Here is a 19,395-nt window from a genome sequence, read left to right as displayed (position 1 = left end):
ACATGAAAAAAAATGCTCAACATCACTCATCTTCAGGGAAATCAAAACCACAATGATATACCACCTCACACCAGTCAGAATGGCTAAAATTATCAATTCATGCAACAACAGATGTCGGCAAGGATGCAGAGAAAAAGCAACACTTTTGCACTGCTGGTTGGAATGCAAGCTGGTGCAGCCACTCTGGAAAACAGTATGGAAGTTCCTCAAAAAGTTAAAAATAGAACTACCCTATGACCCGGGAATTGCACTACTAGGTGTATATCCAAGGGATACAGGTGTGCTGTTTCAAAGGGACACATGCACCCCCATGTTTATAGCAGCACTATCAACAATAGCCAAAGTATGGAAAGAGCCCAAATGTCCATCGATGGATGAATGGATAAAGAAGATGCTATATTCACTCACACACACACACACACACACACACACACACACAATGGAGTATTACTCGGCAATCAAAAAGAATGAAATCTTGCCATTTGCAACTATGTGGATGGAACTGGAACTGGAGGGTATTATGCTAAGTGAAATTAGTCAGAGAAAGACAAAAATTATATGACTTCACTCCTATGAGGACTTTAAGAGACAAAACAGATGAACATAAAGGAGGGGAAACAAAATATAAAAACAGGGAGGGGAGAGAAAACAGAAGAGACTCATAAATATGGAGAACAAACTGAGGGTTGCTGGAGGCGTTGTGGGAGGGGGGATGGGCTGAATGGGTAAGGGGCATTAAGGAATTTACTCCTGAAATCATTGTTTCACTATATGCTAACTAATTTGGGTGTGAATTTTTAAAAATAAAAAATAAAATTAAAAAAGTAAACATAGGGGCACCTGGGTGGCGCAGTCGGTTAAGCGTCCGACTTCAGCCAGGTCACGATCTCGCGGTCCGGGAGTTCGAGCCCCGCGTCGGGCTCTGGGCTGATGGCTCAGAGCCTGGAGCCTGTTTCCGATTCTGTGTCTCCCTCTCTCTCTGCCCCTCCCCCGTTCATGCTCTGTCTCTCTCTGTCCCAAAAATAAATAAATGTTGAAAAAAAAAATTAAAAAAAAAAAAAAAAAAAGTAAACATATAAGAGTGTAAGAATGAAAGATGTTATTTGCAACATATATAAAGAATAAAACTCAAATCCAATGTCCACTTAAAAAAAAAGACTACTCAACAAAAAAGCACTATGCAAAAAAAGAAAAGCAAATTGTGAATAACAGGTGAAACAGTGGTAACTTCATTAACAAAGAGTATAAATTAAAATGACTACAAGTGGGGCACCTGAGTGGCTCAGTTGGTTAAGGTCTGACTTGATTCAGGCTCAGGTCATGATCCCAGGGTTATGGGATCAAGCCTTGCATTGGGTACTGCGCTGAGTATGAAGCCTGCTTAGGTCTCTCTCTCTCTCTCTCTCTCTCTCTCCCTCTCCCTCTCCCTCTCCCTCTCCCTCTCCCTCTGCCTCACTCATTCATTCACTCTCTCTCTGTCTAAATAAATCAATTAAAATAAATAAGTAAAAAATAAATAAGTAAAAAAATAAAATAAAAATAAGTAAAAAATAAATCAATTAAAATAAACAAGTAAAAAAATAAGTAAAATAAAATAAGTAAAAAATAAGAAAAGTAAATCAATTAAAATAAATAAGTAAAAAAATAAAATAAATAAATAAGTAGAAAAAATATATTGAAGTTCGAAAAGAGGTAAAACTAAGCTATCTTAAGGATGCATATATGTCAGTAATATTATAAATAAAAGCAAGAAAGTGATAAAGTCGGGATGGCAATTGCCTCTATGAAGGATGGCTGGTAGGCAAGGGACACGTGTAGATTTCTGGGCTTCTAGCAATGTTCTTTTTCTTGGCCTAAATGGTAGTTACTTTATAATAAAATTTTGCTCTACAATAAGTAAAATTGCACTACTGTATTTTGGTGTGTGTGTGCTTTACTGTTTGTGTTACAGCCCATGATTTAAACAAAGAAGAATGAGAAAGTTCTCTATATACTGATATGGAAAAATTCTTGAGTTATATGTTGTAAAAAAAAAGGTGTGGGAAAGTAAAAGTGTATATAATTTTCAAATTTGTTACTATTTATGGAAAGGAAGGGGGAGAGAGGGAGAGGAGGAGAAGAGAGAGAGAGAGAGAGAGAGAGAGAGAGAGAGATTGGCTTTAGAAGAGCAGGGTAACGCAAACACCAAACAGGTGTTGTCTCTGGGCAGGAGAAATAGATGGCCAAGGGACAGGGTCAGAAGAGTGAGTATTCACTGTAAGACCCTTTGTTGTGTCTTTTGAATTTCACACCATCTGAATGTATTGCCTATTCAAAATAAATAAAATTACCTAAGAACAAAAAAGTTTTCTAGCAACTCTGACACTACTTACCCACAAGGGGCCGCTATTCGATGATGATTAACTATTCCCTCACCAGGGAGAAACCTGAATGCCCCTGCCTCTCTCCAGGAAGTGAAGAAGGGTCATCATTTCTTACTTTATTCTACACATCATGTTCCAGGGAGAAAAAAAACCCTCAATTCAATTCAAAACTATGCACCAAAAATAAATAATACACATGTAACATGGGATGAAAAAAAGAAAAAATGGAGAGAGAAAATAAGCCAGGGTTGAGTTTATAAGAAGCACAGCATTCACTACCTCTCCTGGAGTTAATGCACAAGTTAGATTCTAAGGTTTCTTGCCTATGATGCAAAAAAAAAAAAAAAAAAAAAAAAAAAAAAAAGCTGGGGAGGGAAGTATGGCCAGTGACAAATTCACAATCTTGTCCGGGAGAATATTAATACTAGGAAAAAAATTTCCCTGGAGGTCTAAGACAGTCTGAGAGGACCCTCCATGTGCTTGTCCTGACTGGTCTTAATGGCAATAATCCATGCACAGTTGGATTATGACTGTGTCACAGTTGTGACACGAAGCCACCTGTCTCTCCTAGAGAAGCGTAAGATGCTTTGGGACTTCAGATGAGGGCAGTTTCATTCATGGTTAGTCATGAATGAAAATGAAAGTAAGAATGCATGCTTTAGAAAAAGAGGGAAAGCCTCAACACTGTACTTTAAAAAAAGTCCCCTGTCTTACACGTAAGGTAGAGAGTGGGTGTCTTCACTTGGCTGGATTTTTCAAAATTTGGTTATTGCAATGAATTCTCTTTTTTCTTAAAGCTGAACAGTTTGTGCTTTAGGCTACTAAGGGGTTAAATGCTATACTCTAAGTTCAAGGGGAATTAGCCCTGCTCAAATCGCTGCTGGTTAACACAGGCAGGGCTCTGGGCAATATAAAGGCGGGGAAACCAGCGGGCCGGGAGACACAGCTTACTTTGTGACAGGAGCTACAACAATTATAAAAACACTTGGGCAGTCATGGAATTATCTGATATTCAAAGGAAAAAAATAGCTGTCATTGGTGGTGGCTTGGTAAGAATCTATTTGGATATATTATTCCTGTTAGTGATATTGTATTAGTTGTCATTATTCTTAATAATTATTATAAATCACTTGTACAGATTGTTCATCTTCTTGTGGGACCTTTCTGATATTTAAAGACACCTACTTTAAATGTGGTATCAGTTTTCATGTGCTGTTTCTTAGGAAAGGAATTTTATTTCCATGAGGTACAAAAGTGTCTGTTTTCCCTTATCATTTCAGATTAGCATTTCCTAAAAACAGAAAATAGAGCAAATTGAATTTGATTTATCCCCAAGTTGACTATGTTTATAAAACAGATATTAGGGTAAATAGTCATTTTAATCAAAATATTTGCCTCATCTGTGAATAACTCAGTTTATATTGTCTAATAATAAGAATAAAAGCTAATGCAAAATCATTATGTTGGATGTTTGCAAGTTATTTGAGTAATTGGGAGTAGCACCTATTTGGTCGCCTGACTTATTTGGCTTGTCCAATGGAGCACGTAAAGTGATAGAGTGAGGGGCTCCCATGTCACTGAGCAAATGAGATTAACCTGCAAAGTCTTGCCCCACACCTAAAAAATGGGGGGGGGAGGTTCTCCTCTGCAGCCATTGTTATCTTAACAAAGCTTCTTCTGTTTACTGTGGGGCTGCCTGAAGTAAACTATATTGTTTTCCTCTCTCAACAGAACTCCTATTTTGGAATAAAAATATCACTACTAGTAAAAGCTTAATCATTTTGTTTTCACCTTTGCTGTAATCATTTGCAGGCTTTTAGCTCATAAGAATTCGTTCATTCATTTACTCAACAAAAATTTCTTAAGGGCCTAATATACACCAGACACCATTCACGGCTGCATACAGATTAGTATAGTTTATACCACACATATATTTACATAGTATATGACAATTTTGTTTTTTGTTCTGCCTTCGCTATGATCTTTCCTCAAAGTACTGTGACAGAACATTTCTGGTTCTAAATTTCAAAATGCTAAGGAATGTTGTCACATGCCATGTTGGTAAATACACGTGACATATGTTGCCATTTCTTTATACTGGGCTTCAGTCTAATTCTTTCCTATCAAAATGTTGCATAAGTGAGAATTCATGTATTCAGTGCAATGGGATTGAGTGCACACTATTTGCCAACATTGTTTTAGTTACTAGGAAGACAGTGGTGAGCATTCCATGGAGGTGAAGGAGAGTGGAGGAGAAAACAAATACATCATTTCAGTGAGAGATAGACCCTGTAAAGAAATGCAAATAGGGCAAAGCTGTAGAAAGTCCTCACGAGTGTCCATTTAGAGTGTGGTCAAGGGTGGCCTTGCGGAGGGGCCTGAATAATAGAAGGAAGCAGTATGTGAGGGGCTACAGAAAGCATTCCAGGCAGAGGGAAGAGCCTGAAGGGAAATGCTGAGGTGTTCAAGGAGCAGACAGAAAGGCAGAAAGAACAAGGCTGGAGAAGAGTAGTTCTGCAGGAAGGAGGGATCCTCCAGAGATCCTCCTGAAAGATTCCTTGAGCTAGTGTGAGGGAGAAGGCCTGGAAAATTTTAAGACAAGATAGACCATTAAGAGGCTGTTGTGTTTGTCCAAGACTTGGCGAGGGTAGCAGCCGTGACACCTCTTAAAATGTCGCTTACTCAAAGGGGAGGGAGATAACTATGTGGTTGCATATATGATTTTGGAAGGCATAAAAGTGTGACGTCATCTGTGCATTTCTCACTGAATAACATTTAAAGTCTTCATCATGCAGCCACTTCACTATCTGGGCAACAAACATGTGCTAGCACATGGAAGACATGTATTAGAAGCAACTAAAATTCCTCTGCAAAGGAATTCTATCTACCTTATTATGCAGGCTCATACCCACGGAATCATGTTTGATTCCTTTTTTTTTTCATTTTATGCAAACGCCTTTTCTCTCTTGTACCCCCTAGTAAGCCTTAGTGATTTTCTACTCAAAATCAATTTCATCTCGGCCATTGCTACCATCTCAGTCCAGGCCATCATCATCCCTCATCCACCTCCTGTGTGAGCCCCCAGCTTCTCCTCTTATCCACAGACAGTTCATTCTCCACATAGCAGCCACAACGGTCTGCTTTTATTTAATTTATTTTTTTATTCTTGAGAGAGAGAGAGCATGAGCAGGGAAGGGCAGAGAGGAAGACAGAAAGAATCCCAAGCAGACTCTGCACTGTGAGCATGAAGCCTGATGCGAGGTTCGAGCTCACGAACCGTGAGATCATGACCTGAGCCAAAATTAAGAGTCAGATCCTTAATCAGCTGAGGCACCCAGGCTCCCCCCACAATGATCCTTTTAAAACATAAGTCTGGTAATTATCACTCTCGCTAATACCTTCCAATGGTATCCCCTTGCAATAAAATAAAATCCAACTCTTTACCAAAGGTCCTAGTTGAACTGAGCTGTCTACCTGCCTGGCTCACCCTTTCCCTGTTTTATGTTTTTAAATATTATCTATCAGCAACCCAAAATACACACTTTATTTGTTTTGGGTTTTAACCTATTTATTAAATGTCAACTCCAACTAGAATATAAGCTCATATTTACCAATGTATTCCAGTGGCTGGAACCATGCCCTCACTACTGAATGTTATTATTTAGTTTAGTATTTGATAGATGAATAAAATAGAGGGATGAAAATTCTCTTAAGGATATGAGCATGAAGGACATGTGACAATGGACGAAAGCTTGAATATTGAGTATATTATGAAAAAAGGTATTAAATAAAGCAGTTCAAGAAGGTTAAATTATATCCATAGAGGACAAATTAATTTGTCTTGCCCATATTTCTTGTGTCTTTTTGTTCACTTTCCCATTCTCTTCTTCCCCATGGGCCATATCCTAGTACTTTCTACTGTCTACCACATTGAAGGCTCTCCCTAGCCCCTAGGGGAAAAATTGCAACATAGTTAAGAGCTTTCACTTAGAAGTCCAAAGAAAACAGTGAATTCGACTTTTTTTCTTTTTTCTTTTTTTTTTTTGGTCCAGTGGTGGCCGTACCTAGTGAAAAGTCACCCTCTAAGAATTGCCCTTGCCTTGCTGTAAGTGGCCATCTGATCCTGTGATAGACCAATTAATTTCTTTTCTTTGAAGACAAGCCAAATCAAAGAGGTCAGAAGGAATCCACAGATAATGAAGGAACCTCTCATTGAGAAACTAAAGATGAAAGAAACTAACCCTGAAAAATTTTACACAAACCTTAATCTGAGTATTTAGAAAAATCACTGTACGATTTAGACATTTTTCCTCTTTCTGTGACACACTGCTTCCTAAACCCTTCTCTCTGCAGATGGGATTACCTCCTGGCAGCTGAGGGATCAACCCAATAAGTCCTCCTGTCTCCTGGAATGCCCACAGGGTTTTGTTTGCTTTTATCATATGCTGCATTCTATACAAGTTATTGATATGCATGGGTTATTTCCCCATGGAAGACATTTAACCTTCTAATTCTTGATTTTGTCTTATCTTTGGGTCCTGCTCCCTTCCCTTTTATAAAGATTATCCCAATGCCTTATACTGTCAAACACACTAACATGGTTTGTGTGTTGAGTTTGCTTTCAGAAGAAAGTAAGGAATCATGCATTTACAACTGTGGGCAATCAAAAGAAAGACAATGTTTTCCATCAGAAATGGTGTCATAAGGATGTCATCCTTGAAAAACGATTTGGAAAAATAACCTCTATGTTTCAGGCTACAGGTGTAGCTTTCCATTCTAACGAGTTAGCCTCAGGGGGAAAAGCCCATAGAATACTTCTTTATTCTGGTTTTATGTTTTCGGATGTTTTTTTTTTTTTTAAGTTATTTTGAGAGAGAGAGAGAGCACAAGCGAGAGAAGGGCAGAGAGAAAATCCAGAGCAGGCTCCACACTTTCAGCGCGGAGGAGGATGCAGGGCTCAAACTCATAAACCGAGAGATCATGACCTGGGCCGAAACCAAGAGTTAGCCGCTCAACCAACTGAGCCTCCCAGGTGCCCCTATGTTTTCTCTTTTTGCAAAGTGACAAGCCAGTGAAGTCAAAAGAAAGTCTATCTAACCTGTCCAGTGTCCTCAAGCTATGTTCATCCTCAGGTCCTTGGTATTCAGAAATGCTGCTTCTGATGACTATTATCAGTGTTTAGCAATATGATAGAAATGGCCGAGCCGAATGGCACTCTTTGGGTGACAGCTACAGCTCCTTGAGCCCTCATTTTCTGTGTGAAGCCAGGAGCATTAGCTGAAAGAACTACTGAGGATTCCAGGCTCAGCTGTCACCGCTGTTGAATGTGCCCACTGTTGTAGCACACATTCCAAAGATGTATTGCAGGGTGTCATTGAAGGATTTCTTCTGTCTCCTCTGCTGATAAGCAACCCCACTACACATTGTTTTGTGATTCATTCTCCCTATGATTGTGCTAGCAAAATTCTCCTTGAAAAGGTATTTAGAGGTTAAAGTCTTTCAAAATAGTCGATTGAGGAGAATAGCAAATTTTATGACTTGTTGTCCATAATCATGACCTGTCCGCTGGTATTCAAATCAGGTTAGTGGCCTCTGTTGATGAACTTGCCTTAGAAACAACTGATCCTTGACTCTAGGAGAGGGTGCGTGTCATGTCTATAGATGTCAGGTTCCCTCATGGATTTATAGGCTTAAAGTGGTCTTGAGGCTATATTGGCACAAGAATGTGTTTCTGTCCTGTATTCTTGGGATCTTTTGACCTCACCAGGCACTCTTCGATCAGCTGATTGCAACAGAAGGAGCATTTGGTAATGAGGGGACTATAATCAGTTGGGAGGACAGGAAATACCACAGAACACTAGATCGCTACCTCTTTTAACTCTAAAATTTGACTGCTTCCTTTTCACACTTTCTTACCCACACACCTCTAGCTTTGTTCCCAATCTGGTCTTTACAAAAGTAGAAATCAAATGTCACCTAGAATTTTTACTTTTGCCAAATATCCTAGATACGTATAAACCGTCGATTATCTATAATCTTAGGTCAAGGCCTGTAGATAGCCTGGTTCAAGTGCACACTTTTTATTTTCTGCAAATGTTAACAAGACAAACCATGTAAAGAACATAATTACTATGAGCCTTTATTCTTATTCTTATTTTATTAATATGAAAGTAAATAAAACTCTATTCACTCTACTCTTGATTTCTACTCCCTAGTCACCGAACCTTATATATGAGAAACGCTCATTTCTGCACTAATATCTATCCCTTCTTAAAATTTTTAAAAAATGTTTATTCATTTTTAAGAGAGAGCATGCGTGCACATGAGCAGGGGAGGGGCAGGGAGAGAGGGACATAGAATCCGAAGCAGGCTCCAGGGTCTGAGCTGTCAGCACAGAGTCCAATGCCAGGCTTGATCCCATGAACCGGGAGATCATGACCTGAACTGGAATTGGGCGCTTAACCGACTGAGCCATCCAGGTGCCCCCACACTAATATCTAGCACCTTCTACAAACAGGAGTGGAGTGGATTTCTCTGTGGCTGTAGAAGTCATCCTGAATTTGCTCTATGGCTAGGGACAAGTTTTGATCTCACTCTGTAGCTTTCCTCAGCCTCTTTTCTAGTTCTCCTTGTGCTTTGATCCCTCTCATCAAACAGGTTTATGATTAGTATTTAGCTGTATCTCTAATTCTCCAGGAGGTTTGACTAACGCTTTGAGATTTTTTTTTTTTTTTTTGCTACCCAGACAGACTCTTTTTTTTTAATTTTTTTTAACATTTATTTATTTTTGAGACAGAGAGAGACAGAGCACGAATGGGGGAGGGTCAGAGAGAGAGGGAGACACAGAATCTGAAACAGGCTCCAGGCTCTGAGCTGTCAGCACAGAGCCCGACGCGGGGCTCGAACTCACGGACCGTGAGATCATGACCTGAGCTGAAGTCGGACGCTTAACCGACCAAGCCACCCACGCGCCTCCCCAGACAGACTCTTAAGGTGCCTCATGAACTACACTGTTACCTATGTAACACAGAGTTTGATCATTCACCCCTCAGAGTTTGCTCATTTACTGCTGTGTGAGCAGTACCTGCAATGGAACCAACATCTTTAGGGAGCTCAAAGCTTAACTGCCTCGAAGCTTAACTGTCTATTTTGCTTTCCTTATCATTTGTCCCCAAATACTTTTGGACAGTTTGTCCATGATCCACACATACATCTGTCCACTCAAAGAGAAAAGGCCTCACATATGAGTGATTGTTGTCCCCTCGTATATAGGGATCACTCACTGTTGGTGGTGACCTAACTTGGTACTTCTTTTCTGGAAGACAGTTTGAAAAACTCTGTATCTATCAATAGTCTTAAAAATGTGTGTGTGTGTGTGTGGGGGGGGATTTCAGAAAGCTGCACCAGCTATTTCGTTCTCGAAGCTGGCCTCAGAGAGGTATGGCCTTCAGAGGAACAATTATCCTTCAACCTAAGAGAGATGAAAAGCAATTAAGAATCTTTAACGTGGTCTCTCAAAAACACCAAGTCTGGGGAAATTCAAAACCTGCAACAAAACCTTAAAAATAATCTTGTCCCACACACTCTCAGTTTCTTTCACCTGCTTTGTAGCTACTCCAAAAACAAAACCAGAGAAGATCAGGCAAACTCCTACAACAGTCTAGGCTGTCAGCATCCTCTCCCCAACTTATTTCAGACCCCCTTCTTTCTCTCCACTCTATCTGCTTTCATTCCGCTATTATCTTTATTCCTCCCTGGTGCTAAGACCCAGGAACCAATGGGGCACTATTTCATTATTGCAATTTTATCAAAAGAAATAAATGGGTGCATTATGATTGTTTATAATCCAAAAAATTAAAATACTTTAATGTCCAAATATAAGGGCATTGCATACAAGGTAATGTAAAGCAATTATTTTAATATTTTGATTTAAAATATTTTCTGGGATTTCCTGGGTGGCTTAGTTGGTTAAGCATCAGGGTCTTGGTTTCAGCTCAGGTCATGATCTCACCGTTCATGAGTTCAAGCCTTGCATCAGTCTCTGTGCTGATGGTGCAGAGCCTCTTTGGACTTCTCCCTCTCTCCCTCTCTCTCTCTGTCCCTCCCCTGCCTATGCTTTCTCTCTCTCAAGATAAATAAATAAACTTCATAAATAAATAAAATAAATAAAGTATTTATGACATGGAATATATTCACAATATACTATTTTTTTAAACAAAATAATAAAATAAAATCTACAATATGCTACCATTTTTAAGAGAAATATTATGTTTTATATACATAGAAAATTTTAACACTGGTTCTTCCTGATGGTAAGATTGTGGAAGATTAGTTTTTTCCTTCATATTTATCTGTGTTTTTTAACTTTTTAATTTAAAAATGTTGAGTTCTTACTAAGTATCAGGTATTGTGGCTTGGACTAGAAATAGAAAGAGTGATAAAATATGAGTCTTCCCAATATCATTACTCTCTGGGAACTTACAGCCTGTGGGAAAGTCAGACAGGAATGTAAATAATTAATTCAGTTCATTGTGATAGATATTAAGACACATATATCATACAGATATCTGCAGAATTATAGATTCTCCTCTTTTGGAGGAGGAGAGGCATCAAGAAAAATGGCACTGAGAACATGAGTCTTGAAAGAGGCTAAGCATTTTACAGATACAGAAAGCAGGAACGGATAGTTCAAGTAAAGAGAACATTATATTCAAAGGCATGGAGTATAAAAACGCATGGCATATTCAAGAAATGTGCAGTAACTTTGGTATGCCTAAGATAGGGAATGGCAAAAAAATGAATTGAAAAGAGAGGTTGAGGTCACATGTAAGAATCTTTTAGTTCATGTTAAAAATTTGGGACTTTTTTCTGCAGACTTATGAGGAGATAATAAAGGATTTTAAGACAAAAAAAAATTCATCCTCTAATTTTTGTCTCCTAAGAGACACCCCGGCCAGTGTGGAGTATGGCTTGAATAGGTAGAGACTGGGAAGATTCTTGGAAAACCATCACAGTAGTCCAGATGAAAGGTCACGACTTCTTTAGAGAAGTGTCTATTCATGTCTTCTGCCCATTTCTTCACAGGATTATTTGTTTTTCAGGTGTGGAGTTTGGTGAGTTCTTTATAGATTTTGGATACTAGCTCTTTGTCCAGTATGTTATTTGCAAATATCTTTTCCCATTCTGTCAGTTGCCTTCTAGTTTTGTTGATTGTTTCCTTTGCACTGCAGAAGCTTTTTATCTAAATAATCCAGTGAACAAATGGGCAGAACACATGAATAGACACTTCTCTAAAGGAGACATCCAAATGGCCAACAGGCACATGAAGAGATGCTCAATATCACTCCTCATCAGGGAAATACAAATCAAAACCACACTGAGATATCATCTCATGCCAGTCAGAGTGGCTAAAATGAACAAATCAGGAGACTATAGATGCTGGCGAGGATGTGGAGAAATGGGAACCCTCCTGCACTGTTGGTGGGAATGCAAACTGGTGCAGCCACTCTGGAAAACAGTGTGGAGTTTCCTCAAAAAATTAAAAATAGATCTACCCTATGACCCAGCAATAGCACTGCTAGGAATTTACCCAAGGGACACAGGAGTGCTGATGCATAAGAGCACCTGTACCCCAATGTTTATGGCAGCACTCTCAACAATAGCCAAATTATGGAAAGTGCCTAAATGTCCATCAACTGATGAATGGATAAAGAAGTTGTGGTTTATATATACAATGGAATACTACTTGGCAATGAGAAAGAATGAAATGTGGCCTTTTGTAGCAACGTGGATGGAAGTGGAAAGTGTTATGCTAAGTGAAATAAGTCATACAGAGAAAGACAGATACCATATGTTTTCACTCTTATGTGGATCCTGAGAAACTTAACAGAAGTCCATGGGGGAGGGGAAGGGAAAAACAAGTTACAGAGAGGGAAGGAGGCAAACCATAAGAGACTCTTAAAAACTGAGAATAAACTGACGGTTGACGGGGGGGGGGGGGGGGGGTAAGTGGGTGATGGGCATTGAGGAGGGCACCTGTTGGGATGAACACTGAGTGTTGTATGGAAACCAATTTGACAATAAATTTCATATTAAAGAAAGAAAGAAAGAAAGAAAGATCATGAGGACCCTAGAAAGAGAATGGAGACTATGAGTAGGAGGTCTATTTTGAGAAAGGTTCAAGAGGATCAATAGGCCTTGTTGCCTGATTAAATGTATATTGGCAAGTAAAAGGGGTGTTAAACACTCTCCGAAGTATCCTGGTTGGTTGAACTAGTGGGCAGAGTTGCCATTCTCTAACATGGAATGCAGAAGGTGGAGGTTTGAAGGCTGTGGGAGGGGAATAAGTTGTATTTGAGGCATGTTGAGGTGGAGATGCCTGTAAGACCCCCAGGTAGAAAGAGGTTCACTAAACAGACACAAGTTCAGGAGAGGGATCAAGGCTAGAGAAAAAGTCCTAAGAACACTCACAGTAAGTGTGTGTGACATTCACTTTTTCATCATCCGAGGAGGACAATCAAGACTATTTCTTGGCTTCAAAGAACAAGTCCAGATGATACAGGCTGGAGAGTTCAGGCTAAGGCTTAAATATTAAAACATATATGCAATAGCACTCAATTCTAGCAGATGTAATCATTACTACTCAAGTATGAAGACATTTTTATGTGCTAATTTCACAGTAAGTGCAGTTAACAATCTGGTTCTTTTCATTACACTGATATGTTCAAAGATCAAATTCTTGAGAAATCAAAGTATCGTTCAATGAGTGGGAGATATAAACAGGCTTTTCTGTTTGGACAAACTTAGGAAGGCCTATGATTCTTAGGGAGAGTTTTATGTTTCATTAAGTCAAAAGTAGTCAACACCACTTAATATTACATTATCAGATTAATTTCAAACATAATAAAGAGGCATAAAATGCATGAAATTTTTATAATTATGATGCTCCTTCCTACTAGCGTCAGGATTTATAAATTAAAAGGTACAGTTTTCCTGAACAATCATTGCCAGAGAGGTCACATGAGAACCCGCAGAAACTTGGCGAATCCTCTTGCATAAAGAGACAGCTAAACACCAAGATGCATACTTCAGTATTTACATAAAAGAAATTTTCAATTTTTTTTAATGTTTATTTTTGAGAGAGAGACAGAGACAGAGCATGAGCAGGGGAGGGGCAGAGAGAGAAGGAAACACAGAATTTGAAGCAGGCTCCAGGCTCTGAGCCATCAGCACAGAGCCTGACTTGGGGCTTGAACTCATGAGCTGAGCCATGAGATCATGACCTGAGCTGAAGTCAGAGACAACCAAGTGAGCCACCCAGGCGCCCCTCAAACGATGTTTTTAATTAGTAAGTTAGGCATCAATATTATGGGCCAAGGTGGGGTCAAACATATGACTTGCAAAAAAGGAAGTCAGAAGAGACAGGAAAAGAAGGCAGAGAAACAGAAGAACAACGGGGTCAATCCATAATTATGTAACCAAGGAATCACCTCAGAGCTCTGTTTATGTACGAACAGGCTTGACTAGTTGTTATTAAAGCTTTTAACTTGCAAATTATTCTACGATCAAACAGTTTACTCTTGTGGACTTTTGGTGATTCAAAATAAATATAGAGACATTTCATAATTGTCTGCAAACTTAATAGAACCACCCTTTCTCTGTCAAGGCTGACCTCCAAGAATGCACATCATGGAAAGCCTGTACTGCTCGTAGGTATCCTACCCTGCCCCATTTCTTCTCTCCTTACACCTCTCTCATCTCTAGTTATGCTGAGAAACCAGCTGAGCCTTAACTGGGAGTCTGTGGTGGGCTCACAGTGATTTACACACATTTTCCCTTCCATTTATATCTTTATGCCTTATTAGCTTTTTTGCCAGTGTAACAACTAAAGAAGGTGCTGACAGTTCCAATTAAGCACACTTTACAGAAGGTGAGAAGGGGAAATAAAGGTAGAATGAAAAAAGCACTTTATTAGCTATGTTACTAATCCTTCTAGCTGAGCTTGTATAACATCTACATATATATGAACGCACTGTGGTCTTGCAGAAGACTTTTATTTACTTTTCTTCTTGTTTATTAATTATAATAAGAGGTAGTAACTCACCTCACCACTTAACACTAGAATTAACACATTGCCAATGACATCTATCACCCTCTGTGCTAATTATAAACATTGCCCTGAATCTTGTGTTTATCATTCACTTGCATAAGTTCTATGTATATATGATATATTTATCTCATATAAACACACATAAATAATTCACATACATGCTTCTAAAATTTACATGTATACATATATCTGTGGTTTACGGTTGGTTCTCTTTATTTATCAGAGTGCCATGCAGAATGAAATCATCTGGGGCTTATTCTTTTCCCTTATAGTACTACTAAAATATTCATATTATTTCCTTTCATTGTGTGAATATGCCATGATTTATTTTTCATTCCTCTTTGATGGCCATTTGGGCTGTTTCCAGTATTTTTGTTTGCCTGCTTTAGTCATGAAGAGTACTGCTCTGAACATTCTGACTTGTGCCCCCTAGGCATATGCCTTAAAGATACATTGCAGATTTGTCAGATATATGAGTATTCAGTTTGACAACATCATCACTAGTAATGTATAAGAGTTTCCACTGGGCCTCATTCTCTCTAACACGTGATTTTTCATGAACCAAGATTATGTTTAATCCTATTGTGTCCACATCACTTGGCATTCCATCTCCCCTTGCCCCATGAGGAACCATGTATACGTGTTCAGTTGGCGAACACACAAGAAATGTTGGGGACTGGAGAGGGATCGATACCTGCCAACCTTAGAAAAGGCTGAAGAGGAATATCTACTCCAGGCAGCTTCCTCTCCCCAGATCCTGGAATCAATATGGGTCAAAGAAAAGGAGCCTAAGAAACTCATGAAAGTAGACCAGTGGCCCCCCACTGGCTTGGAACTGAGTCTATTCTGAGCACAGTCGCTGAGACTTGCTTTTACGTCCTTTCTTGTAGCTGAGTTCCCAGGAAATGGACGAGGGCATTTCTTGCGTCTGTCTACTCTTAGATTATTTCCCACCTCAGGTTTTCACTGATCATTAGTCACCTAGATTGTGGCTTGTATGTGCTCCTTGTCTGACCTGTTTTCCCAATAAGGAAGATCAACTTCCACATTACTAGATTTAGCTTTATTCTATCATTCCTGACCCTGTTGGTCTCCTTATCAATATCCTTCCCAGTCTTGCTTCCACCATAAAAGGAGCAGTTAGAACTATACACTGTGAAAGAAAGAGACATTTCTCAAGCCTTTCTCTTTTTCTTCGGGGAGACTTAGTCCATTTAGGCTTTATTCACTTCTGTAATTGTTTTCTAATCTTCCAGATTTATTTTCACTAATACAAACTTATCACTACTATTGCCCTTACTAGATGTTCTTTAACACACAAATGAAAGGAATATAGATAGACAGGAAAGTTTTCATAAGTTGGAAGAGAACAGAGAAGTAAGAAATTTAACATGTTTCTGTTGAAAAGAAGTAAATCAAAAGGAGCTATAGTGGGGGAAAACTGAGTCTAAGGCTGTGCTGGAAAGAAGTTAAAAGTTATGGAAAAGATGTTAAGACATACAGTGTTCTGTGCCAGGCACAAGTCATACTGGTAGTTGAGGCATCTTGACCACTGTTGAGAAAGTGATGCCAGAAATAGAGATGAACTCACTTCAGATTGAAGAATTGAAAGGAAAGCAATCAGATTGAGGGATTAAAAGGAGAACAACTTGTAATGATCTATTCAGACACATCAAATGCCAGCAAAGAATGTGTTCATAATTTCAATAGTGGCTACATAGGAAATAAATGGTTTATTTATTATGACTTTTGTTTAGAGCAGTTTTTAGGTCACAGCAAATTAAGGGGAAGGTACAGAGATTCCATATTTCCAGCTCCCACAATGCATCGCCTCCCTTGTTAGCCAGCATCCCCACAAAATTGGGATATTTGCTATAATTATGAGCCTACATTGACACATCATCATCACTCAAGTCCGTAGTGTACATTGCAGTACATTCTGTGGGTTTGGACAAATGAATAAGGACATGTATTTACCATTAGGGTATAATATAGAGTGTTTTCATGTCCTAAAAATCCTTTGTGATCCATCTATTCATCCCCCACCCCAACCCTGGCATATTTATTTAACAAAATAATTGAACAGGGATCTTGGCTGGCCTTCCAGAATATTAAATATGTGAACTGCTTTGCAAAAAAATTAATTTGAAACCTTTCTACGCACATAATGATTAAATAGGAGCAAAGTTTTAAAATAACTATCATCGGTCTACAGAAATTGAGTGATATGAGGAAGTTTGGTGGCCACAATATCAATGAATGGTGACAGGAACCCAAGCTTGAACCATTGGCTTATTTAAAACAAAAACAAACAAACAAAAAACAAACATAGGTGCTTAGATGTGAAGGTGATTTGGAGCAGAGGAGGAAACACTGGCATGGAAGAAATAGAAGGCAAGGACTCGTGTCAGCCTGTGCCTGCTCCTGTACTGACAGACCCTGAACACTGAGCTGGGGCACGGTCCTCTCCTTAGCTCCTAAACCACCAGGGAGCTGCTGAGAACCTCTGAGGCCTCCCACCTCTGGGCTCCTGGAGGGAAACCGTGGGGAGTACCCTCTCCAGATGTGCCCCCATCTAGCTCTGTGATTCCTCTCTCCAGCTTCTCACTGCTACCTTCCCTTCCAGAGGGTCCTCTGGATCTCAGTTTTAACGGTAAGCAAAAATTTCCAGTGTGTTCACTTTACTTGTTGACTTTCCCCTGAAACTCCTGGCTTTAGTTTAAAACTTGCGGCCTTCTCCCACATCTTGAGTATGTCTGGATGGGGAGTTGCATGGTATCCTTACTCTACACTGCAACTTCTGGAACTTGTAGGCTTCCGTGTTATTTGCGAGCCTTCTGAGGCTTGTGTCATCTACTTATATTCCATTCTGTTGTTGTCAATCAACCTGAGCCACTTCCCACCAGTACTGAGGATTCCAGCACTTTCACATAATCTTTTTTCTAGATCCCAGCCCCACCATTCACCCTGAGGGACTATCAACATTCACATGGATGACCCATGCAGTTCCCTAGCCCCTTAATCTTTGAACTGCACGCTTCCAGTTTCTTCAATCTCCACCATACTTCAGCCTCCAAGTCCCATGACCCGTGTTGGACTTGGACCTTGTCATCCCACAGCACTGCTCCATCTAGGGCAACAGAGTCAGACCTTGGACTCTGATTAAAAACCTCCTCACTCCCTCACACAGTTGCCTTTACTACATCTGCTCTTTATAGGGACCTCCTACTTCTCCCTGTTCGGGAGCCTTCTGCTGCTTTCCTTGCATTTCATCCAACTTGGTGGTTACTGTCCATCAGTTCAAATAAAATCTTCAAGTTCTTGCTTTCCATCCCATCCAAATGGCCAAAACCCACCCTTCCTTGGTTCCAGTGGGTTTCTTCCTCTGCACAGTTCAGTGCTGCAGGAAAAAATACAACCTAACCTCACATCTTGGTGCCACTATAAATTCAGTCTCCATCTTCAACTGTATCTCCAATGGTATCCAGACACACTTCTATTTTATTGATAAAGCACTCATATTCTGTAACCAGACTGGATCCATTTGAATCTCCACATCAACTTCAGCACTCACTAGCTGTGTAAAACTTAGGTAAGGCCATTTCACTTCTCTGTGCCTCAATTTCTGTACCCATGAGACAAGATAACAACAGTACCTCCTTCACATGGCTGAAGTGCAGATTAAAGGAGTAGAGCTGTATACATCATGACCACTTCAAGGGCACTGTCCATCATCAGTATTGTTTCCTAAATCAGATTTGTTTCATTCTCTCTAGTAGTTACTTTTAATGTTTATCATGTGCATCTTCTACTTAGAATCCTCCTCCTTCAGTTACATTTTTTCTCCTGGAAGTCATACCCTATCCCACTCCACACCCTTAATTTGACTTGAGCCTCCTTCCTCTGTACTCTCATAGCTGAACTTCCTCTACTATATTGTTGATCACCTTGTGTGGTCATTGACTGTAATCCCCTTGAGAGGCCTGGTATATCTTGCTCTCTGTTGTATCCCTAGAACCTAGCACATGGGTAGCACATAGGAATGTGTGTGTGTGTGTGTGTGTGTGTGTGTCAAATAATATTAGAAAAAAATGAAGACCTACATAGGACTGTGAACTCCCTGAGGCAGCTATTTTCTCTGGATCACTTTTAATACCTAGCAAGGAATAGATATCTTGTAATATTTGGGAAGGCAATAATATAATTTTTCTGCATCTCTTGAGAGTTGTTTTTAAATTTCCAAGAGGATTCTTACTCTTTATCAACTTGCTTCTTCTCTACATATCAAAATAGTCTCATCTTTCAAAGCTCAAGTCAAAAGTAATGTTTTCCAGGAAGTTCTTTACCAATCCCTTTGTTCTGGTTATCTCTTGCTATGTAACAAACCACTCTAAAGCTTAGTGGCCTAAAACAATACTCTATTACCATGCCTCACAGTCCTGTGAGTGGTCTGTCATATGGCTGCAGTCATGGAGGGCTTGACAAGCTGAACGTCCAAGATGGTGCCCTCCCATGATAGCCAATTGGTATGAGCTGTTGGTTAGTAGAGAGCTCAGCTGAGACTCTTGATGGGAACAACTGCATATGGCCTGCCCTTGTGACTTGGGTTTTTCACACATGGCAGCCTCCAGTTATTTATTCTTCTTAAATGATCACTGGCTTCCAGAAGGCAGGAAGCAGAAGCTTGCAGGCCACCTAAAGACTATGCCTGGGAAAAGCTCAAGTGTCACATCTACTGCATTTTATTGATCAAGGTTATCACAGACCCTCCTGGATGCAAGGAAATGGAGAAATGAATTCCATCTTCTGATGAAGGAGTATCGAGGTCATAACTGTAGAACAGTATGTAGGATGGGATATACTGTTATGGCCATCTTTAAAAAATAAAATTTGTCACATCCCTCAAGGCAAAAATTTATCCCT

General features: G+C 39.6%; 1 protein-coding gene across 1 annotated transcript in view; it reads left to right on the top strand.

Annotated features, from left to right (window-relative positions):
* Window positions 1-3,301: 3,301 nt before the first annotated feature.
* Window positions 3,302-19,395, top strand: part of KMO (kynurenine 3-monooxygenase) — a 56,130-nt gene continuing 40,036 nt past the window's right edge. The window contains 1 exon segment of the mRNA XM_030302144.1: window positions 3,302-3,412. Coding sequence (XP_030158004.1) covers window positions 3,359-3,412 — 54 coding nt within the window. The 5' untranslated portion in view covers window positions 3,302-3,358.

Source organism: Lynx canadensis, chromosome F1 (genome assembly GCF_007474595.2).
Source record: "Lynx canadensis isolate LIC74 chromosome F1, mLynCan4.pri.v2, whole genome shotgun sequence".
Lineage (NCBI taxonomy): Eukaryota > Metazoa > Chordata > Mammalia > Carnivora > Felidae > Lynx > Lynx canadensis.
Note: the sequence above shows the minus strand (reverse complement) of the source record. Positions and strands in the feature narration are given on the sequence as shown.